At 41.7% G+C, this 27,421-nt stretch overlaps 1 protein-coding gene across 1 annotated transcript in view; it reads left to right on the forward strand.

Annotated features, from left to right (window-relative positions):
- The first annotated feature begins 629 nt into the window (after positions 1 to 629).
- FBXW10B (F-box and WD repeat domain containing 10B) overlaps positions 630 to 27,421 on the forward strand; it is a 37,028-nt gene continuing 10,236 nt past the window's right edge. Inside the window, 11 exon segments of the mRNA XM_087440163.1 lie at positions 630 to 642; positions 645 to 1,133; positions 2,967 to 3,143; positions 4,138 to 4,338; positions 4,426 to 4,553; positions 5,343 to 5,465; positions 8,466 to 8,575; positions 10,146 to 10,346; positions 18,483 to 18,604; positions 22,218 to 22,366; positions 23,369 to 23,511. Of these exon segments, the coding sequence (XP_087296289.1) occupies positions 630 to 642; positions 645 to 1,133; positions 2,967 to 3,143; positions 4,138 to 4,338; positions 4,426 to 4,553; positions 5,343 to 5,465; positions 8,466 to 8,575; positions 10,146 to 10,346; positions 18,483 to 18,604; positions 22,218 to 22,366; positions 23,369 to 23,511 (1,856 nt within the window).

Consider the following 27,421-nt stretch of genomic DNA (forward strand, 5'->3'; position numbering starts at 1 on the left):
AATTTTTTCCACTAAGGAGTAGTTTCCTGCAGAGGTTTCTGGTTAGCATTCTGAAGCAGTTAAATAAATTTATATTAAACATTTGTGTCTTTACTTTTATGATGAGTTAAGAAAACCAATATAAACATATTCAGGATCATTGGGATAGCCACCTTATAACCAAAAAGCTATAAGCATGAGAAGTTTACATCTAATTATATGTTCGTGAAAACTGAAAGTCGTTAATGACGACAACAATTGAAGCTCAACATCAGGCTTCACAACATTTTTTTTTCCTTTAGAAGGGGCCCATATATTACTTAAATTTACCTAACACTATTCTTGTTGTTCTACAAATGAGATGACCAGCTCTTTCAGAATATACAGCAACCGCCTCCACGTTAGCAGTGCTAGGTTTAGGAGATTTACGGTAAAGCCATGTTTCCTAGAAGGTCAGTTCAAAAAGTCAGACTTCTACCGGCAGTTTCTGGGAGAGATAAGCTTTCTATTCATTGCGACGGTTTACTTTTTCCTCGGGAGATGTTTCTAATAGAAAAGGCTCAGTTGGGATATTCATCAGTTTTTGCTCCTCTGGAGTTTGGTGGAGTTGACGACAGACAAGGATAAAATGAGCTGGGCGTCTCAGGATCATGGAAAACCTGGAATCAGGCTCAAGAACGCCCCCTATTTTCGTTGTGAGAGGGGAAGTGATTTTGTCCCCATGTGCCAGAAGTGTGAAACGTGTATCTTGGCTTGGAAAATCCTCTCTACCAAAGAGTGGTTCCAAAGGGTCGGCGAGATATCCCAGCGGAGGTTTCTAGTTAGCACCCTTGATCAGTTGGATAGCTTATATTTGTTACACTATTTTCAAAATATCCTTCAGGCCACACAGGGGAAGGATTTCATCTATAACAGGTGCCGGATCAACCTCAGCAAGGAGGAGGGAAAAATCGTGAAGTCCTCCTTGAAACAAATGTTGGATAGAACAGCAGAACAGAAGATGAGGGAGATTTTGTACTGGTTTAGGAACAGCACCCACCGGACTAAGGCAAATTACACACTTTTGCTGCTTCAGATGTGTAACCCCAAGTTACTGCTCACCGCGGCTGATGTCCTCAGGGCCCTGGTTCTGAGAAAGCAGAGCAACATCTCAGGTAAACAAGGCTACAGGTAGAGAGCAGAGGGCCCCCCAAGATCAGGAAGCCAGACTTCAGGGGCCTGTAAAGGAACCAGTGGTATGGACAAGCTTAAGTAGAGGGGGATTTTCCAGAATGCAGGATAGTGTTCTTTGTCCTGACACCTCATCCCGTTTACCAAAGGAGAAATTGCTGAATGTGACTTCCTTCTAGAAAATTATAAAACCACAAATGCAGAAAGAAGTAGCGCAAAACTTTTAACTGTCAGGCATTTAAAATGGATTTCTGCATCCCTTAGGCCCAGAAATGATCCGGGCATCTTAATGCTAGTGTGGTTCCTACATTCGTGGGTTGCAGATTGGACTGGGTTTGGGAGGGATGTAAGGGGAAGCCATGGAATTGTTTTACCTTTCAGCTTGCACTGCACAGAAACCATGCCAAGAGGTTGGAACTTAGGGCTTTTTTTTTCACTCATTCCATCATATTCCTTGCTTGTACATAAAATCCAACCTTGAACTGGAGTTTATCCAAGGCTGGAGACAGTGAAAGGGTTGAATAGGGCTAGGGCGGTAGTTCTGAAACTTCAATTGTATCTGAACCACCAGGAGGGCTTATTAAAACCCAGAGGGCTGGGGTCCTCCTCCTGAGCTCCTGACTCAGCAGGTCTGAGGTGGGCTTGAGATTCTGCATTTCTAACAGGTTCCCAGCTGATGCTGATGTTGCTGGTCTGGGGACCTCACTTTGAGAGCCATGGGTCTAGGATGTCGGTGAGAAGATCTTGGAAGTGTTTTGCCAGCTGGATCAGAGAAGCAAAAGAAACCAGAAGGGTGGCAAGAGACTGGAGATGACAGAGGGGTCCTGGTGTGGAAGGTCCAGTGTGGGGAAGCACAGTGTTAGTGAGGGGTGGGAGAGGGCTGGGAGGGAGCGGGCAGGTGGATGAGTTTGAGTTGGAGCTCTTGAAGGTGGGGAATTCCTAATGTCCCTGAGACTTGATTTGTGGTCCTATTTTAGGCTAATAGAATCCAAAAGAATTTTAAAGCTAGATGACCTAGGGGCAGTAGATCCTGATATATGCCACTTGATTTCTTTGGTGGGTCAGGAAAGTAAAAGAACGATATTCTGGAATGAAGAAGTGGTGGAAAAAATCAGAGAATCCTGTAAATTAGATCAGAGAGCAACCAGTCCAACTCTTTAATTTTATAGTAAGGCAGCCACAATTCAGGGAATTGGAGTGACTTGGCCTAGGTCACCCAGCAATGTGACCTCTCCTGAGCAGGCCTCCCCCTGAGCATCTCCCACTGTGTAGTGCTACCCCCTCAACAGGGGCGGGAGACTACGGTGGGCGCGGCATGTACGTGCACACGCAGTGTTCTGTAGTCTTTTTCTCAGGCTTCCATCACCCACTCTAGGAATCAGCCAACTATACTGGAGATGTGTAAGTCCAGGTACAGCTTGTGGCGACCTCCCCCTCTTCCTAGGGGAGCTTCTTTCTTAAAAAGTTAAATTTTCTAATTTGACTCAGGGCAGTTATTCATATCGCTGAAGACAATTAAGCAAGGGCTTCAGAGAAGCAGTCTCTCTTCCGGCTCCTGCCCATTGCGCTCTCTCTCTCCTTGTATATAAAGCTCTGATAAATTTTGCATTGTAAGTGGGCTGGCAAAACCTAACAGGGGGCTGTCTGCGATCTTTGTGTAGAAACTCGGAGTCCCCAAACAAAAACAGACATAACCGGCCTGGTCCATTTTGTGTAGATTTAAAGAAGCAAGTAGAAATGAAACCGTTTCTCTCTACCTCTTTCTCCTCCACCCACCTGCTTACAGAGCAATCTTGTCTTGGTCTTTTGTTTTCCAGGGCTCAATCAAGACTCCAACAATGTATTTTTGTTCCCTGAGAAAGACTCCAACCCCCGATCTAAGACCTCGCGTGTCTACCGGGGAATCAGAGCCAGGCACATATCCTTCCCTTTGTCCAAAGCTTCAGGAAAAGAAAACTTGCCTGAAAATATGGTGCGGGACACATCTAATACTGGTAAGTCAGCTCGTAGCAAGAAAGCCAAAAGGTAAGAGATTGGAAATGGAGTTGGAGGGGCTGGCAGGGCAACAGCCTCCGAGGATGGCGGATCTGGGGAACTAACATTCATTTGGCACCTACAGTGTGTGTTGGGTTCTCTGAAATTTATTCTCCCATTTAATCCCACATCTGGTGGGGAAGAAGCAAGGATTAAAATCAGTCAGTATGACCCTAAAGTCCGTGTTTCCACCTCTCCACCGTGGTGCCTCTGAGAGACACCTGAAAATAGAGATCAGGGAGGAAACTATCAACAGTGCCCTTTGAAATCCCCCTCTGCCCCAGGCCACAATCCCTGGTCTGGGCCCTGACCTCTGGCACGGTGGGCACCTCTAGGATTTGACTTAACAGCGGCTACTTTTGCAGCATTGGAGTCAGTCTTTAGAAGGAAACAAAAGCAGTGGGAAATTTGGGCCTGAACTCAAGGCCTTCTTAAGTTGGTTTTTGAAGCAAGACATAAATGTGAAATAATTACAGGAAACACAAAGGATAGATTCTAAAACATTTTTTATATGGAAAATTTCAAATTTCAAAAATTTCTATATTTCAAAAGATAGAACATTATAATAACCACCCACATAAATATCACCCAACTTCAATAATTATCAACATTTACCAATCTATTTCATTCATTCCCCCTTCAAAAAATTGTGTAAAAGTTTTTCTTGTTGTAGTATTTAAAAGAAGTTCCAGACACAATGCCATTTCCCCCAAGCAGGGCAGGCTTTGATACTATAGACATCTCTTTGAGCTGGGAAGGCTGAAAAGTACTTGTATGTTTGGTTTGGGAGGTTCTACTTTCATTTTGGCAGAAGAAATGACAAAAACCACGTGGCCTAAGGGTAGACTCTGATGAGCTCTATTTTTGGGGAGAGCTTTTGGTGAGGACTTTCTCCTGGTCTGGACTTAGCACAGAGACAACCCGACCATGAAACTTTTTCTGGCTTTGCTCTAGAAGGAGAATGGAATAGTTCGCTCCAGTGTATTTCCGAGATGAATAGGCTGTTTTCTAGAAAAGCAGACATGCCCAACGCAGGGTGCGCCCCCTCCGATCTGTTGGTTGACCTGGATGCTGTCAGATGCCTGTCTTCTGGGGTCAGCAAATACCGGGACTTCATCCGTCTCCTGCCCATCCACCTCTCCAAGTATACTCTAAGTATGCTGGGCTGGACTGGGGGATTTCTTAAGAGACCTCCCGTTGTGGCCCTGTTTGGAGGTTTCCAAGTCCATCTCCTTTTTTCAGGTATGCTGGATAAAAACACCCTGAACAGGTGTGCCTCTGTGAGCCAGCACTGGGCCGCACTGGTACAGCAGGTCAAGATGGACCTGTCGACGCACACATTCATTCAGAACCAGATTGCCATCTTGCAGGTATTTCCTGTCTGGGAGGGGACCACCTGGAGACCAGCCTCACTTCCGTGTTGAGGCCTCACCATGAGCCTTTCCGTCTGCTCGGCAGACCCTTAGCTGGCCTCCTGCTCCACATTTGCTGCTGTGTAGGCTTCAGCAGTCATTTCCTTTTTGTCTGAACTCCTCGTTAATCACCCACTGTCACTTACTCTCCCTTGTCAGTGCATCCAGCAGGGACAACATGTATAGAAACCTCTCAGGAAGAGGGAGGCAGAGCCTTTCCGAAATCTCACCAAGCAGGGAATTTTTTCCCAGAGAGCTGTACTGTAGCCTCTGCAATAAGAAAGCCATGAGTATGTTTCTGGCTCAGTCTCGTATGGTACACAGATGTTTACAAGGCCACAAAGTATGTTTTTAGGTTAAAATGTAATTTCCCCCCAATAGTAACCATCTCTGGCATTTCTACTTCTGTTTCTTGCCTACACCCTAACCCTAAATTATGGGTTCTTGGTGGCTTGGCTTTTCCCAGCAGACAGGTGACACAGATGAGAAGCAGCAGGCATTGTGAAGGAGGCCATACTCTGGAAAGCTGGCAGCTGCTAACCATCTCTCGCTGGTCTTGCTCCAGGGGTCTGGTATTCCGTATCCTCCTTGAACCAGTCGGCACACACTACCGGCCTAACTGGCCAGGCCTAGGCCTTCCTTAGCCAGAGCTCACCCATCTTTCAGATCTTGCCAAGCACTAGATTTTCCCCTCCTCTGGGAGAGTAGGAACCAAGAGTAGCCATTTTCTGTTATTTTTTTCCCCAGGGGTCCTACACAAGGGGAATAGATCCTAATTACGCCAACAAGCTTTTTGTCCCGGTTCCTAAAGTGGCAGATGATGGAAAGCACATGCGTATGAAAAATCAGAAATGGAAACTGATAACGAAGGTGGGTTCTGATGGCATCGGGGCAAGTAACTGTCAGTGTCACATTCTTATTGGCTATTGAAGGCTGAGGTCTAGACTCAGCCCTCACATGAGGATATAGAAAACAAGAGGATATAGGATATAGCATATGGATATAGGATATGGGAGCCGACATCCCCTAAGGGAGACCAGAGTTCTGAGCTGGGTGTCCTTAAGCAAGTCAAAGCAAGTCACTTCCTTTCTTTAAGCCTTAAATTCCTCATTGAGTAGATTGATTTGGTTGTCCTCTCAGGGTTCTTCCTTGCTTCAAATCCCATGGCCATGTCCTATATCTATGGCACCAAGTCATCTAGTGGAGAGCTCAGAGCCAGGAGCAATGTCAGTGATAGCTGGGATTTTCCTTGACACCTGTCAATCCATGCATCTAGGGGCTGTGAGTGTCTGCAGCTCAGGAAGAGGAAGGACATGAGGGGAGAGCCAGGGCTGGTCCAGAATTTCCAGAGTCCAGAATGAATTGAACTGTCTCATCTCTCACTTCCAGATTCATTCTGGTTCTAGGATGGAAGGGGAGAGTCACTTAACCTTAGACGTCCCTACCAAATCTTGGGCAATAAAAGAGAAGAGCAGATGGAAGACTCTGAGCTCTATGTTCTGCCTGTCTAGGAATGGTGGTAATTCCTAAAACCATTAGATTCCTGCCCCCGCCTCTCTGTTCAAGGGCCTTCTATTTTGAAATCTAGTCAATGGGCCCAAAAAGGATACTTAACAAGGGGCGGTCAGACTGAAGCTTCCCCAAAGGAAACTGTGCAGTATAAATTAGAATCTGAGAAACAGAAGCGTCCAGAGAAACCATCTAGTTTATGTGTCTGTAGAGGTCAGACAGGTCACACAAATGAGGGAGGCAGGAGGTGTGAGCAGTAAAGGACAATGGACCGTGATGAGTACGAGAGTTCACTCCCCATCTGAAGGGGCCAGTTGCTACTCAGCTGCAGCTAATTATTGCCATGGGAGACTGTGGACCTCAACTTCCCAGACCATCTGAGCTTTCAAGAGAAGATAGAAATCTGAATTACCATGCGACATCTCTTGCTTTTCTTAAATGCTTTTCTTAAATTAAAAGAATTTTTAGAAACTATGTGGGCCAAAGAAATCACATTTGTGGACCTCATTTGACCTGCCCATTTTAATTTTTGAGTTGGCCCATTCACTCATGTTATAGAGGAAGAAACTGAGGCACAGAGAGTTTCAGGTCTCCCAGCCAGTGGAGTGACAGAGATACAAGTTGAACGCTGACCCGCTTTTTCAAAGCCTGTCACTCTGTTAAGTATAACAAGACCAACACGCTTCTTCCTTAGGTGATGTAGCTAGTAATCGCCTGACAAAAAAGGGCTACCCGGACAGTGTTTCATATTTTAGAAATGTGTAAGTTAAGACAAGAGAGAAACAGGTAAAGCAGTATGGAGACCAGAAGAGAACAAGTGAAGCAGCGAGACTGAGCAGTCAAGGGGTCTGCTAGGAAAACGTGGAGGTGAGTGCGTCTGAGGGGTGGTGATCTCAATGGGTACTCTCCAATCAGCTCAACAATGTGCCGGCCACTGTGCCAAGAGCTTTGTCTACGTCATTTACCTGATCTGCACTATAGTTGGGTAGATGTCATTGCTCCCAGTTTATGGGTATGGAAATGAAGACTATGAAGTTAGAAACTTGCCCAAGGTCTGACAGCTGGTCAGTGGCAGAGCTGGGATTTGAACCCAGGTCTTTGTCCTCCCACTGACTCCGCCATGTGGCTTCTAGGCTTTCAAAACTTAGTTGATGAGCAAGAGCCAAGGAATTCCATCCTGGGCCGTGAGAAGCCAAGAAGGCCTCATTTAATTCAAGGCAGGATATCAAAGCTGCTTGGACACTGGAAGGGAAGCAGGTTGACAGATTTTTCTGGGGAGAGACTTCTAGATGGATATCACTACTTGCTTAAAGATTAAGAAGGAGAGTGAGCTGAGGAAAGCAGGCATCCTGAGGAAGAGTCTACAGGCGTGGAAGAGAAGGCTAAGGTTTGGAAGGAGACTTAAGAAGCGATGTCCCACAGAGGACTCCCAGATGCAAACATAATGCTATGGTCTTCTTTGCTTTCATGATAAACCCACCCTGTTTTCTGGTTTCCTGCTAGGGTCATTGGTATTCCTGCTATTTGAGGGTGGAGAGTATGGCTAGGAGGAAGAGTGGAACTGGGTGTCAAGTTGAGTCATCTATGCCTGAATTTAGCATGCCTGGCATGCTAACAGCCATGGCTGTTCAGAAAGTGGGGGATGAAGGGAGAGAGGTGGGGAAGGAGGGAGGGAGGGACGGAGGAAGGAAGGAAGAAAAGAAAGAAGGAATGAGGAAAGGAACAATTGGAAAAGAAAGAGAAGCACCCCTGCTGGAACTGGATGAAACTGATGCCCCCTCTCTGAGGCTCAGATACCTCATCTGTAAAATGATGAGAATACTTTGTGGGGCAAATGATGTACTTTGTGAGGCAGCTGTAAGAACAAATTAAGGTTGCAGATGTATGAAAACTTTGAAGCATAAATGATAGAGTGTATAACAGTAATTTCACACATGGCTTGAGTTCCCATGAGCATGCTTTGTACTGTCAAGAATACGCAGTATAAATGTGAAACCCTGGCTTCCATGAAATGGTCGGTCAACGGGCACCTGTGACTTTATTTTGTGAGCATACCCTTTGTGAACTCATTTTTGGGAAAGTTGTGCTATCAGCAACTTCGAAAGTTCATGGAATCAGAACACGTAGAAAATAAAAAGAGGTAGAAGAAGAATTAGGACCCTTGACTCAATATTTTCTAACTCATGGATTAGTTTAGTGCCTGCTCGTTTGCCTCTCCCCATCACCACGTAGCAGCAGCCACAGCCTGAAAAGGAATCCACGGGCCCTCGCGCCCTTGCCAGGGGAGACTCTAGAGGATGCCTGTCTGGGACCCTGGGTAAAGTTGCCACTGTACTTTGACTCCATGTGTTCCTTTGTTAGAGTGACTACAACCTGTGGGCCGCATACCAGAACCAGGAGACCCAGCAGGTCCTGATGGAGGAGAGAAATGTCTTCTGTGGGACTTACAATATCCGCATTCTCTCTGACACGTAGGTACCGGGGTGAGAATCCAGGTCTTCAGGGGCTCTTGAATTGCCCGCACTGGTGTCTTAGGATTCCCAAGACTCATGTTCAGTTGGCAAGGCAATTCTTCCTCACCTCAAACTCCAGCCCCAAACTAACACGATATCCCATTTGGAGAATAGGTGCTTGATTTTTGCAGAGTTCTCAGCAGTGGGTGGAGGACACATTCCCCTTATAAATTTTGGGTACACTGACCAACAGCCTATTGTTGATGTTTTGAAATATCTTTATTGTTTTATTCTAATTTTAGAAGTAATGTATGCTTATTGGGAAAAAATCTACCAAATGCCAGAAAATGTATAGAGAAAAGCAAAGATCTCCTATAATCTTGTCACCTAGATATAACTGCTGTTAATATTGATGTCTGTCCTAGAATTTTTTCCTTTGCATGTATAAATACATATTTGAAGTAGGAATGGGGTCAATCTACACATATTTCTGTAACCCACTCCAGCAAAGTTCTGTGGATATCTTTCCATGTTAAATATGAAAAGGGTATTCATGATAACTGCATAGTGTGACATCATTTGGATATGCCGTAAGAAGATCCTTTAATAATCAATTTCCTGCCAAACTTTGGGACTTCACTCTTTACTCACAGGGGTTTGTGAAGGTCTTCTCTATTTTATTTTTGGCCGTGAATCTTACTATCAAATTGCATCTTAACCAGTCAGTAGGGGGAAGACAGAGCAGAAAGGGGAAAGGCAAAGTCGAGTTTTTATGGATAGTCTGGTGATAAGTGCTCTTTAAAAGAGAAGATGACTGGTTGAACTCTAGATATGACGAAAATGGAACGAGCACAAAAAGACCAAGAGTTGCTATTCCTAGTTAGAGTGACTGTTGACTGAAACAATCCTGCTTTCCTCTGTGGTCCTCAAGTAATGAATTACAGTGTCCCCTTTCACAATAAAAAATGTCTCAGTTTGGACAATAAATTGTTTGGTCATCCTGCTCATATTTTATCTACTTGCTAATAATCTTATGATTGGAAAATTAATTCAACTCACCCTGTTCTCTTGGACTACAAGCTCATTGAGGGCTTGTCCCATATCTTATTCATCTTTGTATATGCCGTGGAACCTATTAGCCCAGGACTTAATCTAATATACGCTCATAGGATATTGGTTAAGAAAAAAAGAAGAAAAGAGGGATATGCAGTGGGTATAGGGCATCCCAACTGTGTTCCTCTGAGGTTTTCCATGAAAAAAGATTTCCACCGTCAAATAAGTTTGGGAAATCCTGCATACTCTATTCTCTCTTGGGGATTTATCATACATTAGCAGATTTTTTTCTTTATAATTTTGCCTTTTATCTTTAGGTTTTAAATCTACCTGAAATGGATTTTTGTTATGGTATGAGGTAGGGATTCATCAGGGCCCATTAGTACTAGACCTTGCCTTCTGCTACATCCCTTGTTGGAAGGCCCTGAATTTTCCATTATACCATTGCTGCAGGTGAGAGCCACTGTGCTCAGTGAGTTTCAGGAAGGACACTAACTCTCCTTTCATGGATCATCCTTTTCCCCCTGCAACTCAGGTGGGACAGAAACAGAGTGATTCACTATTCAGGGGGAGATTTGGTAGCTGTGTCATTCAATCGGAAGATCCGGCTTCTGGACCTCAGACAAATGAAGGAGATGCCTGTTGAATTCCGAGGCCATGCTGGCAGTGTCCGAGCCCTCTTCTTGTGTGAGGAGGAAAACTTTCTTCTGAGCGGGAGTTATGACCTGAGCATCAGGTGAGTGGTCCAAGGAAGTTGTAGTCCCCACCCAGGGCCTAAAGTCAGCTTGTGGAAGAAGCACACACGCTTTTTCCTTTTTGTGTTTATTGAAAAGTTACCCTAAATGATACTGACTTCTAGAATAACCCACAACATTTTCTTCTTTTTGGCAAGGTAAAAACCAAGAATTTGTATATTGTTTAAACTCTGAATGACATAGATTTATAACAATTCTCAGATCTGTTTTCTAGTTGAAGACTGTGAATCAGAAAGTATCTTTCTTAGAGTTCTTAGGTGAAGGCGTAATTTATATTTCTTTTTATAGATTCCTTCATGGGATAGTAGTTTTTTGTGGGTGCGAAATCCGATGTAGAAGCAAAATAGTGTTTGACAATGTATGTATACGTATATTTGTAAACAATATAATAAACACCCATGTGCTCATTACTGTGGCAGAGAAATAGAACATGACCATTCCCCAAATCCCACTGCGTGCCTTTCCTTTTTGCTTCTTCCTTCCTACCAACCAGAGGTAATCTTATCCTAAATTTTATACTAATTATTCCCTTGTATTTCTTCATAGATTTCTTTATAATTTTGATACCTATTTATATATCTCCAAATATATTGATTACTTTTGTCCATTTTTGAACTTAACATAAATGGAATTATATTTTAAAAATTCATCTGTACTTGATTCTTGCACTGAACTATGATTTTGAGATTCACACATATGATGTAGATAGCAATAATTAATTTATTTTCACTGAGATATTGTATTTTATTGGATGACTATATCATAACTCATTCATTTATTCTTCTGTAGATGGATATTTGCATTGTTTGTAGTCTTTTATTCTTTCAAAAGTGCTGCCATAGATGTTCTTAGATGTGTTTCCTGGTGCCCATGTGCATGAGTTTTTTAAAAAAAAATTTTATCAAGATATAATCAACATATAATCTATTAGTTTTAGGTGTACAACATAATGATTTGATATATGTATATATTGCAAAATGATTACCACAATAAGTTTAGTTATGTCCATCACCACACATAGTTACAAAATTTTTTTTTCTTGTGATGAGAACTTTTAAGATCTACTCTCTTAGCAACTTTCAAATATATGGCACAGTATTGTTGACTATAGGGCCTGAGTTTTTTTTTAAGGTATATTCTTAGTAGTGGAATTTCTAGTTAGGAGTACTAAATTGTTTTTCAAGGTGGTTGTATTAAGTTACACTCCCACTGGCAGGGTCTGAGAAGATCCCTTCTTATATACATGTATATAAAGAGATTTATTAGAAGGAATTGACTCATGTGATTATGGAACCCCGAAAGTTTAAAATCTGCAGCCTGGGCCAGCAGGCTGGAGATCCAGGAGACGAAGTCTGCAGGCAGTCTGCTGGAGAATTCCCTCTTGCTAGGGGAAGCTGGTCTTTCTGTTCTATTCAGGCCTTCAGCTGATTGGGTGAGGCCCATCCACATTATGGAGGGCAACCTGCCTTACTCACAGTTCACCGATTTAAAGTTTAACCTCGTCCAAAAACACCCTCCAAGTTGACACATAAAATTAGCCATCACAGTATGTTTTGGAGCCATTTGTGCTTCCTCTTCTCTGAAATTCGTGTTCAGTTTCTGTTTATTTGGCTTATTTTTCTGTTGGTTTACTTATCCTTTTCTTATTGATTCATAGGAGTTCTTTATATTTTCTGGATTCTGATTCTCTGTTTATTTTTGTGCTGCAAATTTCTTCTTAGATTTTATTTTTATTTATTTATTTATTTTTTAAAATTGGGTCTTTTATTTATTTATTTATTTTCCCCCCAAAGCCCCAGTAGATAGTTGTATGTCATAGCTGCACATCCTTCTAGTTGCTGTATGTGGGACGCGGCCTCAGCATGGCCGGAGAAGCGGTGCGTCGGTGCGCGCCCGGGATCCGAACCCGGGCCGCCAGCAGCGGAGTGCGCGCACTCAACCACTAAGCCACAGGGCCGGCCCTCTTCTTAGATTTTAAGACTCATGTTTTCACTGTCTGTGGTGTCCTTTGGTGAACAGATAATTTTAACATTAATGTAGTCAACTTTGTTGATTTGACATGTTTAAGAAATCCTTCCCTACCTTAAAGTCATAAAGACATTCTCCTATAGTGTCTTTTTTAAAGGTTTTTTTTTTTTAATAATAGCCTTGCCTTTCATCTTTAGGTCTTAAATCTACCTGAAACTGATTTTTGTTATCATATGAGGTGAGAGTCCAATTCCTTTTTTTTCTCTCTGCATTTGGATATCCAATTATCTAAGTACCATTTATGGAAGAGACTGTCCTTTCTCCACCGCTCTGCACTACTTGCTTTGTCATAAGACGAGAATCCATATATTTCTATCTCTGGACTCTCTATTCTATGTCGTTTGTCTGTTTGACTACTGTTGGTCAATACCACACTGTCTTAATTACTTTTTTTGGTATTTAAAGTCTCTGTATCTGGTAGTGCAAGTCCCCCCATTTTGTTCTTCTTCAGATGTTTTGGCTATTCTTGGACTTTCACACTTCCATCTAAATCTCTTTTTCAGGGGGTGGGTGAGGAGATTTGTTTAAATTCTTTTTCAGACCTCAGGTGCAGAGGATTGAGTTAATTATACTTCTCTGTTCACGTCATGTTATTATTATTGGTTCGTACAAGGCTCCATTCTTGTTTTATTTATTTATTTGTTAATTCTTTTTTATCTCCATTCTTCACTCCTATTCTCTTCCCCCACGGCCTACCATCAAATCTTTCTTTCTTTCTTTCTTTTTTTTTTTTTTGTGAGGAAGATTAGCCCTGATCTAACATCTGTTGTCAATCCTCCTCTTTTTGCGGAGGAAGATTGGCCCTGGGCTAACATCCGTGCCCATCTTCCTCTACTTTATATGGGATGCCGCCACAGCATGGCTTGACAAGTGGTGAGTTGGTGCGCGCCGGGATCCGAACCTGTGAATGCTGGGCTGCTGCAGTGGAGCGCACGCACTTAACTGCTACGCCACCAGGCCAGCCCCCAAATCTTTCTTAATGTGTATCTTTTTTTATGTGTGTTCTCTTAAAACGTGTATTGATATATTTTGTACATGTATTTATAATTCTCACCCGTGGTATTATTTTAAACCTCTCTTGGTATCTGACTTTTGCACCTCACCCTATGTTTCAAAGATTCATCCATGTTATCATCTAATCAGTTGTTTTTAACTGTTGTGTAGTTTTACTCTGAGTTCTGCATATACATTTTACCTGCTTGCTGTCCCAGTGATGGACACTACCTTGCCTCCAAATAATGCTGCACTGAGTATCTTTGTCCCTTCATGGACATTGTGAGATTTCTCAGGGATATGTACCCAGGAGTGGACTTGCCAAGACATAGGGTAGGCAGTCCCTAATTTGACTAAGAAGTACCAGATTGAAGTCCAGAATGACCATATGGGTCTACACTCTCACCAGCAGGGCTCCTGTATCTCTATTTCCCTACCAATATTGGGCGTCATCCAGCTTTCAAATTTTTGCCAGATGGATACTTGTACGTACAATCATTTCCATTTATATTACTCTGGTTACTAATACATTTGTTTATTAACTTTTGGGGCTTCCTCTTTTGTAAATTGCCTGATTATACTCTTTGCTCATTTTTCTATTGGGGCTACTCTAATTTTCTTATTAATTTGCACTTCCATATGTTTTCTTCTACATATTAGTCCCTTGTCAGTTTTAAAATTGCAAATGTCATCTCCTATGCTTTCATCAATCTATTAACTTTGTTCATAGTGTCCTTTGTTGAATAAAAATTCTTAATATTGATGAATAAAATGTATCCATTAATCAATTTTTAGGGGGGCTTCGTGTCTGTGATTCTTCCCCCCTCTAGGTCACAAAGGTATTTTTTTTTTTTTTTGTGAGGAAGATCAGCCCAGAGTTAACATCCAATGCCAATCCTCCTCTTTTTCCTGAGGAAGACTGGCCCTGAGCTGACATCCATGCTCATCTTCCCCTACTTTATGTGGGACGCCGCCACAGCATGGCTCGACAAGCAGTGCATTGGTGCGCACCCGGGATCCGAACCAGCGAACCCTCGGCCACCGCAGCGGAGCGCACGCACTTAACCGCTTGCGCCACCAGGCCGGCCCCACAAAGGTATTTTTAAATATTTTCTTCTGTTATAGTTTTACCTTTTGCATTCAGTTCTTTAATCTACTTGCAGTCCAACTTTGTATGTGGTATTAGGTAGAGTTTCCATTTTATCTATTTATTTTTAAATAAAGTGAGCAGTTTCCCCCATGGCAACTATTAAATAACCTGCCATTTCCCCCAATGATTTGTAGTGTCTTCTTTATCACATGGTAATTTCCCATATATATGTGAGAATGTCTCTGTGAGCTGTCTATTCTAGACCATTGGCTTGTTCTTCTGTTCTTGCATCAAAACCACTTTTTTCTTTTTTTTAAAGAAAAAGACAATTTTTATTGAGGAGTTTTCGGTTCACAGCAGAATTGAAAGGAAAGTACTGAGATTTCCCACATATTCCCTGCCCCCCCCCCACAGCTTCCCCCAGTATCGACATCCCCCACCAGAGTGGGACATTTATTACCACTGATGAACCTACATGGACACAGCATAATCACCCAAAGTCCATAGTTTACCTTAGGGTTCACTCTTGGTGTTGTACATTCTATGAATTTGGATAAATATATAATGACACATATCTATCATTACAGTATCATACGATGTATTTTCACAGTCCTAAAAAATTCTCTGTGCTCTGTCTATTCATCCTTCCTCCCTACCCCAACATCTAGCAACCACTAATCTTTTTACTGTTTCCACAGTTTTGCCTTTTCCTGAATGTGATATAGTTGGAATCATACAGTATATAGCCTTTTCAGATTGGCTTCTTTCACTGAGTAACATGCATTCAAGGTTCCTCCATGTCTCTTCATGGCTTGATATCGTATTTCTTTTTCATCCTGAATAATATTCCATTGTCTGGAGGTACACAGTTTGTTTATTCATTCATCTACTGAAGGACATCTTGATTGCTTCTAAGTTTTGGTGATTATGAATAAAACTACTATAAACATCTGTTTGCAGGTTTTTGTGTGGACGTAAGTTTTCAGCTCCTTTGGGTAAATACCAAGGAGCACGATTGCTGGATCTTATGGTAAAAGTATGTTTAGTTTTGTAAGAAACCACCAACTGTCTTCCAGCATGGCTGTACCATTTTGCATTCCCACCATGAATGAATGTACCTGTCGCTCCACATCCTCACCAGCATTTGGTGTTGTCAGTATTTTGGATTTTGGCTCTTCTAATAGGTGTGTAGTGGTATCTCATTATTGTTTTAAATTTGCATTTCCCTGATGACCTATGATGTGGAACATTTTTTCATATGCTTATTTTCCATCTGCATATCTTCTTTGATGAGGTGTCTGTTAAGATCTTTGGTCCATTTTTTAATTGGGTTGTTTGTTTTCTTATTGTTGAGTTTTGTATGTTCTTTGTATAATTTGGGTTACAGTCCTTTATAAGATGTGCATTTTGCAAATATTTTCTTCCAGTCTGTGCCTTGTCTTCTCGTTTTCTTGACATTGTCTTTTGCAGAGCAGACATTTTTAATTTTAATGAAGTCCAGCCTATCAATTATTTCTTTCATGGCTCATGCCATACCCAAGGTCATCTAGTTTTCTCCTATGTTATCTTCTAGGAGTATTATAGTTTTGTGTTTTATATTTAAGTCTATGATCCATTTTGAGTTAATTTTTATGAAGGGTGTAAGGTCTGTGTCTAAATTCATTTTTTTGCATGTGGATGTTCGGTTATTCCAGCACCATTTGTTGAAAAGACTAGCTTTGCTCCATTGTATTCCCTTTGCAATCAGTTGACTATATTTATGTGGGTCTATTTCTGGGCTCTCTATTCTGTTCCATTCATCTATTTGTCTGTTTTTTCACAAATACCACACTATCTTAATTACAGTAGCCTTATAGTAAGTCTTGAAGTTGGGTAGTGTCACTCCTCCAACTTTGTTCCCCTCCTGCAATATTGTGTTGGTGATTCTGGGTCTTATGACTCTCCATATAAACTAGAAAATAAGTTTGTCAACATCTACAAAATAACTTGCTGGGATTTTGATTGGAACCACCCTGTTTTTAAAATTATTGATTTGTCTTATTTTTAGTTATGCATTTGGAGAATGTTTTAATATATGATGGTGGGGCAAGTTCTACTCTTCATTTTCCTTTTTATGTAACAGCTATGGTATATATTTTTTGAGTTTTTAGAGTAAGTTTATCAGCTTTAAAAAAATCTAACTAGACTTTTGATTGGGGTTGCATTGAATTCACAGAATAATTTGGGCAACAATTCATTTCTTTGTTCTTTCTTAGAGCTTTAAAATTTTCTTTATAAAAGTCTTGTCTATTCTTATTTAATACCTATAAACTTTATAATTTTATTGCTATTGTAAATGGTATCTTATTTTCGTCTATATTTTCCAATTGGTTGTTGCTGGTATAGAGAAATGGTATTGATTTTTGTAGGTTGATCTCGTATCTAGCAACCTTGCTAACCTCTCTTATTAGTTCTAACTGTATGTGTGTTGATTTGGTTTTTCTGTGTAGATGATCTTAACAAATGGAAATAATGACAACATATCATCTTCTTTTCTAATACTTATCCTACTTTTTTCTTTTTCTTCCATTCTAACTTTGCCTAGGCCTTCCAGCTAAGCAGTAGCAGTGAGAGTAGGCATCTTTACCTTGTTCCCCTTTTTGAAGGAAGTACATCTATAGATTCTCCATTAAGCATAATGCTTAATAAGTTTATAAGTTTATAAGTTTACTAAATCAAGGAAGTTCTTTCTATTCTTATTTTTCTGAAAGTGTTTATCAAATAACTTTTCTGCATAAATTAAGAAAAACAACCTAGACACATAGTCGGCCATGTTTCTAGAAACAGAAATTCAAACCATGCTTTTTTCAGACCACTGGGACATCATTAAATGCACTGTGGATGCATAGTAGGCTCTAACAAACAGATAAGGCTATAGGACCTTTGGGAATATTAGAAGAAAAAGCTTAACACATCCAAAGAAAAACAAAAGAAACATTTATTAATTGTTTATTATGTATCAAGTCTCATAATAACTCTATGAGGAAAGTACCATTATTATCCCCAATTTATAGATGAGGAATCTGAGGGACAGAGTGGTTCAGCAACTTATCCAAGATCACACAGCTAGTAAGTGATGGACTTGGGATCAGACCTCAAGCAGCCTGGCTCCAGAGCCCACCATCTTAACATCACACTTTGCACTGTCACGAAAGCAATCTGGCTGAAGTGGAAGTCGGTATCAATGAGAATTGAGAGACCTCAGGCAAGTTGGCTTATTAATAAACAGTGTGACTCATATATGTTCCCATATATCTCTTAGCTATGCTTTAGGAATCTACATAAAATATTTGGGATCTAAGTGGCTGTGGTAAATTATTCTGTTGTTCTTGTTTGAAGATCAGCTCTACCATTGAATTAGTGCCATGGATTCTGAGCCTGGGGATAATTTCAGGGACCCTTCCACCAACTAACATTTATCAAGTATTTTCTACATGTTGGTCACTGTTCTAATGTTACATGCCTTTGTGCAGAGTTTCTCAACCTCAGCACTATTGACATTTGGGGCTAGAAAATTCTTCATGTGGGGGCTGTGCATTGTAGGACGTTTAGCAGTAAACTCAGACTGTATGGACTGGATACCAGTAGCACCTCCCTCCCGACTTGTGATAACCAAAAGTGTCTCCAGACATTGTCAAATGTCCCCCGGGGGCTGGAAGTCACCCCTGGTTGACAGTTGCTGCTTATGGTATTTAGTTCTTCACAAAAACTCTATGAAGTAACTACCATTTTTATGATTTCCATTTTATCAATGAGAAAATGAAATTTACACAGAAATTAAGTAACTTTCTCAAAGTTACACCTAATTGGTGCTGCAACTGCGGTTCAATTCCAGGCCTCTGACTAAGCTTAACCATGAAAGTCTTCTGCCTTCCAACTACCTGTTGACCTAAAGGAACTCTATGCAGTATGATCCCTTGGGCCCTCAGAAAATTTCAAAAAATCTTTTTTGGCTTGATTCCTGCAGATACTGGGATCTGAAAAGTGGGGCTTGCATACGAATCTTCAGTGGCCACCAGGGGACAATCACTTGCATGGATTTACATAAGAAGATGCTGGTATCTGGAGCAAGAGATTGCCAGGTGAAAGGTGAGAAAGAAGTGCCTTAAATTTTCTAAGAAGTTTCCCCAAATCCATAGGTTGCCACAATTCTTGTTTTACTTATTTCTATAGGCAGTCATTTATTCTTTTATTCATCCTTCCATCCGTATATCTATTGACCCATCCATTCAACAACAATTTGTTGAAAACCTACAATAAACTAGACACTGTGCTAGATGCTAAGGAAAAAACTGAATATGACTTGGCCCTTTCGATATGCCTTTTTATTTTTTCAAGAGGCTCGTAGTCTCCTAATGGAGATAGATATACAAACATATGATGGGGGATATAATAAATATGTGAATGAGAACAGCTGCCATTTGTTGAGTACTAACTTGGTGACAGGCACTGTGATGGTGCTTTGCATATATTATCTTATTTAACCCTCACAAGAACTCTATGAGTTGGACGCAGATGAGGAATACAAAACTCAGAGAGAAAAACAGCTTGTCCCAAATCAAAGCTGCTAAGGGGTGGAGTGGGAATTTGAATCCAGGGCTGTCTGGCTCTAAATCTTGTGCTCCTAACCAACATGTGGAGTTCTAAGGGACCATAGAAATAAGAGTAAGAAGGAAAGCACTGCAGATAGAATGCTATTTGAGTGTGCTCTTGAGGATGAGTAGTTCTACCGGCAGAGGGAGAGTGTAGGGCATTCTAAGCAGATGGAACAGCACAGGCAAATTCACAGACAGTCCAAGAAAATGGTGTATTCAGGGAATTTCCCATTGCTAGGTGTGGCTGGACTGCAGCATGTGGTGTTGAAGATAAGGCTGGTAAATTTGTTTGGGGCCAGATTATCAAGGGCCTCTGCATCACGGTAGAAAATTGAACTTTATCCTATAGGATATGGGAGGCTATAAATGCATTTTAAACTGAAGATTCACATGATCAAATGTGTATTTGAGAAAGATAACTCTAGTGACAGTGTGGAAGAAGGATTTGGGGAGGAGTGATTGTGTGGAGACAGGGGACAAGTTAAGACACTGGAGAATTGCTGTGGTGTCTTCAGAATATCTGAGAATAGGCAAGTATGAAGAAACTCAAATGGATGTGAGTTTACATGAGCTGGCCCAGACTGAAGGGAGATTTCTAGAGGCAGAAGTGGCAGGGCTTCACCACCAATTGGACATGAAAAGTGAGAAAGGTTGAAGGGCAGATGATGTGGCCAGACTTTTTAACTCAGGCCAATGGGTATACGGAAGTGCCATTAATGGAAATAGGGATTACGGGGAAGAGGAGGGTAGGGTGGGGAATGGAGGAGGAGATGATGCCTTTAATTTTGGACCCGGTGAGTGTGGTGGGCAGAATAATGGCCCACCAAAGATGTTCATGTAATAATCCCTGGAACCTGTGACTATTTTATCTTGTGTGACAAAGGGACTTTGCAGATGTGATTAAGTTAAGGACCTTAAAATGGGAAGATTATTCTGGGTTATCAGTGTGGGCCCATGGGTAATTACATGGATCCTTAAACACAGAAAAATTTTCTTCTCTGTGATCAAAGGGAGACGTGATTATGGAAGAATGGTCAGAGAGATGTAACGTTGCTGGCTTTGGAGATAGAGGAAGGGGGTCGTGAGCCAAGGAATGTGGGTGACTCCTAGAAGGTAGAAAAGGCAAAGAAATGGATTCCTCCCAGAGCCTCCATAAATGAACACAGCCCTGCTGACTCTTGATTTTAGCCTTGTGGGGTCATGTTGAACTTCTGTAAGACAATGCATTTGTGTTGGTTTCAGCCACTAAGCTTGTGGTAATTTGTTACAGCGCAATAGAAAGCTAGTACACTGAGTCTGGGATTCCTGAGGACGTCCAGGTGAGGACTGCAGGAGGCGGAGGGAGGTGTGGCTATACCGGTCTGGGGCTCCCGATATGTTGATTTGGTGGTTATCAATTGTAATGAAAGGTAGAAGCCCCAGGTGTGGATGAGATTTCCCCTGCAAAGCAGGGGGAAGAGTGAAAAGAAAAGAGAAGCAAGGGACCCGGGGAACCACAGCATGTTAGGGGCAGGTGGAGGAAAATGTGGGACAGGGACAATGGAGTGGTCCAACGCAAACACTCAGACCTGCTTAAGAAATCTTACTCCCTCCCTCTTTGCCCTCCTCCACCTGACTGAAAGTCTCATTGCCATGATTCCTTTGAGGAGTGGAGCAGAAAGGATGAAAAGATGAGGCTTTGAAGATGGAAGGGCAGACAATGCCTCCAACCCAGCTGAGAGAGTCTTGTGGGCCACTGGCAGTGCTGGAACTAGGGCGAGGGGAGTTAGGCCCTCACCTCCAGTGTAAAATTTCAGGGGGCACCAAAAAGCTCAAAATATAGACCTTTTAACGCAATATTTAGAAAGTCAAAATTAATGCACAAAATATACAATGAAAAAAAGATCTCTCATTTTACCCTAATCCTGGCTGCAGCCACCAGCCTGGGTTACCAACACAGAATGAAAAAAGGAGACAATTAGAGACCTGAAAGGTAACCCCCAACTTTTTAAATTCTTTAAACCAGGGAACCTTACCAATGAGTCTTTTAATTCACCTTGCAATTTTCCCATTTCTAATTTAATAAAAGGACCAATATATATGTGTAAAAAAAAAGTGAAGAAAAGCATACTTACATATTAGGGTTAACCTAGTGTAAATGGTTAAGAGCATGGCCTCTGGATCCAGACTCTCTGTTTTCAAATCCCAGCTCACTCCTCTCACCGCCTGTGTGATCTTGAGCAGGTTACCAAACCTCCCTATGCCTCAGTTTCCTCATCTGTGTAGTGGGGAATAATAATAGCACCTCTCTTGTGAAGATGAGTTAATACATGTCAAGCGCTTTGAATGGTGGCTGGCTCACTGTAAGTGTTAGTGAGTTAATGTAGGAATCAGCTGTGGTTATTGTTTTGTCTTAGGTTTCACCTTCTGTTGCCCGAGGAAGAAGGTACTTTGAGGGCTGATGAAGCCAACTTGAACGTTCTCATCCCTGAATACGCCACGCTCACTTTCAGTTTCCTCCTTTAAGCTCTGTTCTCCCACCCACCCATCTACTATCATATCTCAACACTCACAGTACGCTAGGCAGTTGCTCTAGCGCCGTCTACGTAGAAACAGCATTAAGCCTGCCCCCAGCTGTGACAACCTCTCAACTAGTAAAATCCCAAAGTCAGATTCAGAAATATTTAAAATGTAAATGACGATAGGCAGCTTTCTTTTCTTTGGGGGATAGAAGGTGTGGGTCAGGAAAACAGCATCTGGGAGAAATGACGGCATTAAACATATGCCACGTTTTTCCTGAAATCTACTCAATAGCAAGCATTTTTCAGGCTTGAGGAGGAGGCTTATTGGAGATGAATTGTCCAGCACTCGGACCCCAAGGCTAAGTACCAGAGTCAGAGCCAAGGTCTACGCATTGCTGGCCCTCGCAAAGGCCTGTGATCAGGGAGTTCTGTGTTGCAGGTACATGGAGCTGTTGGTGAGCCTGTGGGGGTGCTGGGCCAGGCAAAGGCCTTTTAGGGTCTGACTTGATGTGCTTGGCTAGTCTTAGATCCTGTGATGGGATGGGGAACACCAGTGTCACCCTCCTTCATCCCTGTCCTCTTCCTCTCTCTCCCTCTCCCTTGCAGAGTGGGATGTAGAGACAGGGAAATGCCTGAAGACATTTAAACACAAAGACCCCATCTTGGCCATCAGGATCAACGACACCTACATCGTGAGCAGCTGTGAGCGAGGGATAGTCAAAGTGTGGCACATTGTCATGGCCCAGCTGGTAAAGGTGAGAGGGCTGTGGGCCGTGGGGGGAATGGGGCACTGGTGGTGACGAATTGGAGGAGACTGATGGTCTCACCCCATGTAGCTACCCAGACCACCCTGGAGCAATCGAGTTACAGTCACCAAAAGAGTGGTCCTGAAGACTTGAAGGGGAAGGCCTCCTCAAAAAGGGGCCATTCTGAGTCAGTGGAGGGTCAGGGCCCATGTGAGCCACACTGTCATGGGGGTGGTGGCAGAAGGCTGCATTCTGACTCCACACGATATGTAGGCTCAGGGTCTTTCAACAGCAGCATAGGCAAAGTACCTTTTCCTCTTCCAGAACATTCTACGCTGATTCTGACCTGGGGTAAGGGAATGAACAAAGCCACAGTTGTTTTTCTTTTTACTCTCTGATAAGAAGAGAACATTGGCTGTCTTGAAAGTGATTGAATGTTCACACACACAAAATATTCTTACTGGATTTGAAACTCCCTGGTCCTAGTGGGTGGTGGTGACATATCATTTGTACCAGGAACATAGGATCACAGTGAGAAGCTCTTGGCCTGGCTGGTGGATTTTTTCCTACTGATCTTGTTGTCACTGTGGTTTAACCAGCAGTTGCAGGCACAGGGATGTCCCAGGTGCCCTCTGGGTCTGAGGAAGGAGCTGGGGATGGAATACCTGACCCTTCACCTTGTGGCAGCAGAGGATGGTGAATTCTGTCCCCTCTGGTACTCCAGGAAGATGGGCCTGCCCCTGCCACAGACCCACCAGGAGCAAAGTCTCTCCCTGATCACATTCTCCTTAACTGGGGAGAGAGTTCTGGAGAGAGGGAGGCATGGACTCCACTGGCCTTTTTAGAGCAAAAGTACAGTCAGCTCAGGTAAATACCGAGTGAGTGTAGTCATGGATGGATTGGTGGAGTGTGGCTTTGGGATTCATCTAAAGAAGCCTCCAGCACGGACCCTTGGAGGAGTCACAATCTGAGTTGAAGACAGGCTGAAATCAGAGGCATCTTTTCTCACAGACTCTCAGTGGCCATGAGGGAGCCGTGAAGTGTCTGTGCTTTGACCAGTGGCACCTCCTCTCGGGAAGTACTGACGGCCTGGTCATGGCCTGGAGTATGGTGGGAAAGTACGAGCGATGCCTCATGGCCTTCAAGCATCCAAAGTAGGTGCCAGGAAAGCCCTGACTGACCAATCTCCTTTTCCTGTCAGAGCCTAGACTGATTTTTGGCAGATCGGTCCCTTCCGCTCTCTGCTGATATTTTGTCCCCTCTGCTCCTCCCCCATTTCTGCTTTCCTCCACTTCCACCTGCTTCCCACCCCTCCCGCTTTGCCATTCCCTCTCTCACCCTCACTTGTTCCTCTCAATAAATAACAATACTAGGTGTGGATTTTGAGAAGTTATTGAAGTGTTATACTTATGACACATGTATACATTTATATCTGTTACCTACCAACCTTATGAATATTGGCAGAACTGTCCCAAATGATGCCAATTCCAGTAAACTTAAATTCTTGGAATTGTTCTTTACCCTAAGAAGCTTATGTTCACAAAAGCTTAAAATTATCTAAGTGCCAAAGGTTTAAAAATAACTAAGGGCTTAAATAGGGAGCTTACTTACAAGTCTGTAGGGCTGGATTCTATTCCAGGACAGCAAATACTGGAATTTCATTTTACAATTCCAATCCCAATTGAGTGGTGGTGGCTGTTTGGAGCCAATAGAGAAGTAGTCTAAGGTCTCAACTGGGCTTATTTGGAAAGAGTATTGTGGCTAGTTAATGGTTCTGCCATCACCGTGGGCTTTACAGGCTGCTCTATGCCATTCCTGTACTACATGAATAATGATTCTTCCCCTGAGTGCATTTACAAAAAATTCCAGGAAACTAAGTGCTATCTTAATTGATTAAAAGAGTAAATAGATCTTTCAAGGAATCCATCAGGGGATAGTTGTTTAGTAAAATATGGTCCTAGATTTCCTTCTACTCTCATAGGAACCTCTTGAGCAGGCACACTGGCTCTGTGGGAGGTGGAAGGGGATTTGGGTATATATGTGTATGTTCTCTGTGGTGTATGACTGCATTATTGACCAGTGGGTGCTGGGAAGGGCCTGTGTTCAAGTGATTTATCCAACCCTTAGATGATTATCAGTAAGCCTCTTACCTTGTCATCTGGATTATCAAACCTTGACCTCAAGGAGGGAGTCAAACTTTATGATGTCACCTGAAAATTGTATAACTATATGTTTTTGTGTGTGTGTGTGAGGAAGATTGGCCCTGAGCTAACATCTGTTGCCAATCTTCCTCTTTGTGCTTGAGGAAGATTGTCCCCGAGCTAACATCTGTGCCAATCTTACTTTATTTTGTCTATGGGACACCACCACAGCATGGCTTGATGAGCAGTGTGTAAGTCCGCGCCTGGGACCAGAACCCGCGAACCCCGGGCCACCAAAGTGAAGTGCACAAACTAACCACAATGCCACCGGGCTGGCCCCTGTAACTCTATGTTTTCAAAAACTTCCAAGCATGATTCAGTAGGATTCGGTTTAGATGTTGGAAAATAGTTTGTTCCCAGCAAACACAGCAGTTCGGTAACCATTCCATCAATCCACGAGCCTCCCATTCCACCTTAGCTATGAGACCTTCTCAGACCATTCTCAGTCCCATTGAATGACAGCCACAATGTACCATTCATATTGGTTCTTGATACCTTGCACAGTTACAGCAAATCCACAGACATATGGAACACATGGTCAATGTTCTTGTTTGTAGGGGTCCTCTTCCCACTCACGTGTAGTGCTGTGTATATGTAAGTGCTCAATAAATATTTCTAATTAATTGATGGATGAGGACTAATTTGACAGATTGTCTTTCTGGAGAGTCTAATGATTGGACTGATACCCATCTTTTGAATATGACATAGGTGAAAAAACAGATATAGTTGCTATCTGTCCTTCAGTGGAAAAAGGACTGAAGAAAGAGGTCTCCTGTTTGTTCTCTTGATCCAACATTTTTTCATCCAAAATTAAGATTCTGTATCTAGTGTGAGAGAGAATGGATATGAAGGATGAAATTAGAGGATGCAAAGTAGGGCTGACAGGAATGATGATCCTTAGAAAAGCTTCTGTACTCTATAGTCTCTTTTTCTTTTTAAAATCTTTACTGTCTCTTTCACAGCTAGTATTATAATAATATTTTTTGCAATTTTTAAATTAAGATATAATTTACATAACATAAAATGTACCATTTTATAGTGTACAATTCAATGGTTTTTATTATATTCATAATGTTGTGCAACTATCACCACTATCTAATTACAGAACATTTCCATCAGTCAATAGTAATGTCCTCTGTTTTATTTCTGATTTTAGTAATTTCAGTTTTCTCTCTTATTTTCTTGGTCAGTCTAAGTAAATATTTGTTGGTTATCTAGCTAAAGGTTTGCTGATCTTTTCGAAGAACCAACTTTTGGTTTCATTGATTTTTCTTTATTGTTTTTCAGTTCTCTATTTCCTTGATTTCTGTTCCAAGCTTTATTTTACTTCCTTCTCCTTGGTTTGAGTTTAGTTTGATCTTTCTTTTCCAGTTTCTTTTTTGTGTGTGTGTGTGAGGAAGATCAGCCCTGAGCTAACATCTGCCAATCCTCCTCTTTTTGCTGAGGAAGACTGGCCCTGGGCTAACATCCATGCCCATCTTCTTCCACTTTATATGGGACGCCGCCACAGCATGGCCTGACAAGTGGTGCATTGGTGCACACCCGGGATCTGAACCAGTGAACCCTGGGCCACCGCAGCAGAGGGTGTGCACTTAACCGCTTGCGCCACCGGGCCGGCCCCTCTTTTCTAGTTTCTTAAGGTGAAAGGTTAGGTTATTGATTGGAGAAATGTAGGCATCTATTGCTATAAATTTCCCTCTGAGCAGTGCTTTAGTTGCATCCCAAAAGTTTTGATATGTTGTGCTTTTATTTTCATTCATCTCAAAGTATTTTCAAATTTCCCTTCTGAATTCTTCCTTGACCCAGTGGTTATTTAAGAGCATGTTGTTTAATTTCCACATATTTATGAGTTTTCCAAATTTCCTTCTATTATTCATTTCTAATTTAATTCCATTGTGGTTGTAGGACATATTTTTGTATGATTTCAGTCTTTCAAAATTTACTGAGACTTGTTTTGTGGCCTAACATAAGGTCTGTCCTGGAGAGTGTTCCTTAAACTCTTGAGATTAATGTGTACTCTCTTGCTATTTGGTGGAATGTTCTGTATTTGTCACTAGGTCTAATTAGTTTATAATGTTGTTCATGTCTTCTATTTCCTTGCTGATATTCTGTCTAGTGTTCTATCTGTTACTTAAAGTGTGGTATTGAAGTCTCCATCTACGATTGTTGAGTTATCTATTTATTTCTTTAATTCTGTGAGTTTTGCCTCATGTATTTTAGGGCTCTGTTGTTAGGTGCATATGCATTCATAACTGTTATATCTTCTTGATGAATTCACCCTTTTATCATTATATAATGTTCTTTTTTGTTCCTATTAACAATTTTGTCTAAAAGTCTATTTTGCGTGTTATTAGCATAGCTACTCCAGCTCTCCTTTGGTATGGAGTATCTTTTACTTCCAGCCTATTGGTTTTTTTGAATCTAAAGTGAGTCTCTTGTAGATAGTATATAGTTGGATCATGCTGCTTTTATCTTTTCTTCCAATCTTTGCTTTTTTAATTGAAGAGTTTAATCCATTTACATTTAATGTAAAAAGGATGTACTCTACTATTTTGCTATTTGTTTTCTATAGATTTATGGTTTTTTTTTTGGTTTCTAAATGATTCTATTATGGCCTTCTTCTGTGTTAAATGAATATTTTCTAGTGTGCCATTTTATTTCCTTCGTCCTGCTTTTTTTTTTACTATATTTTTTTGAGTTATTTTCTTAGTGGTTGCCCTGGGGATTACAATTAACATCTTAATTTATAAAATTCTAGTTCACATTAATATCAACTTAATTTCAATAGTATACAAACTTTCCTCCTATACAACTCCTTCTCCCCCTCCTTTATACTCTTATTGTCACAAATTAAATCTTTATA

This window comes from Ceratotherium simum, chromosome 16 (genome assembly GCF_057802395.1).
Source record: "Ceratotherium simum simum isolate JZ-2026a chromosome 16, ASM5780239v1, whole genome shotgun sequence".
Taxonomy (NCBI): domain Eukaryota; kingdom Metazoa; phylum Chordata; class Mammalia; order Perissodactyla; family Rhinocerotidae; genus Ceratotherium; species Ceratotherium simum.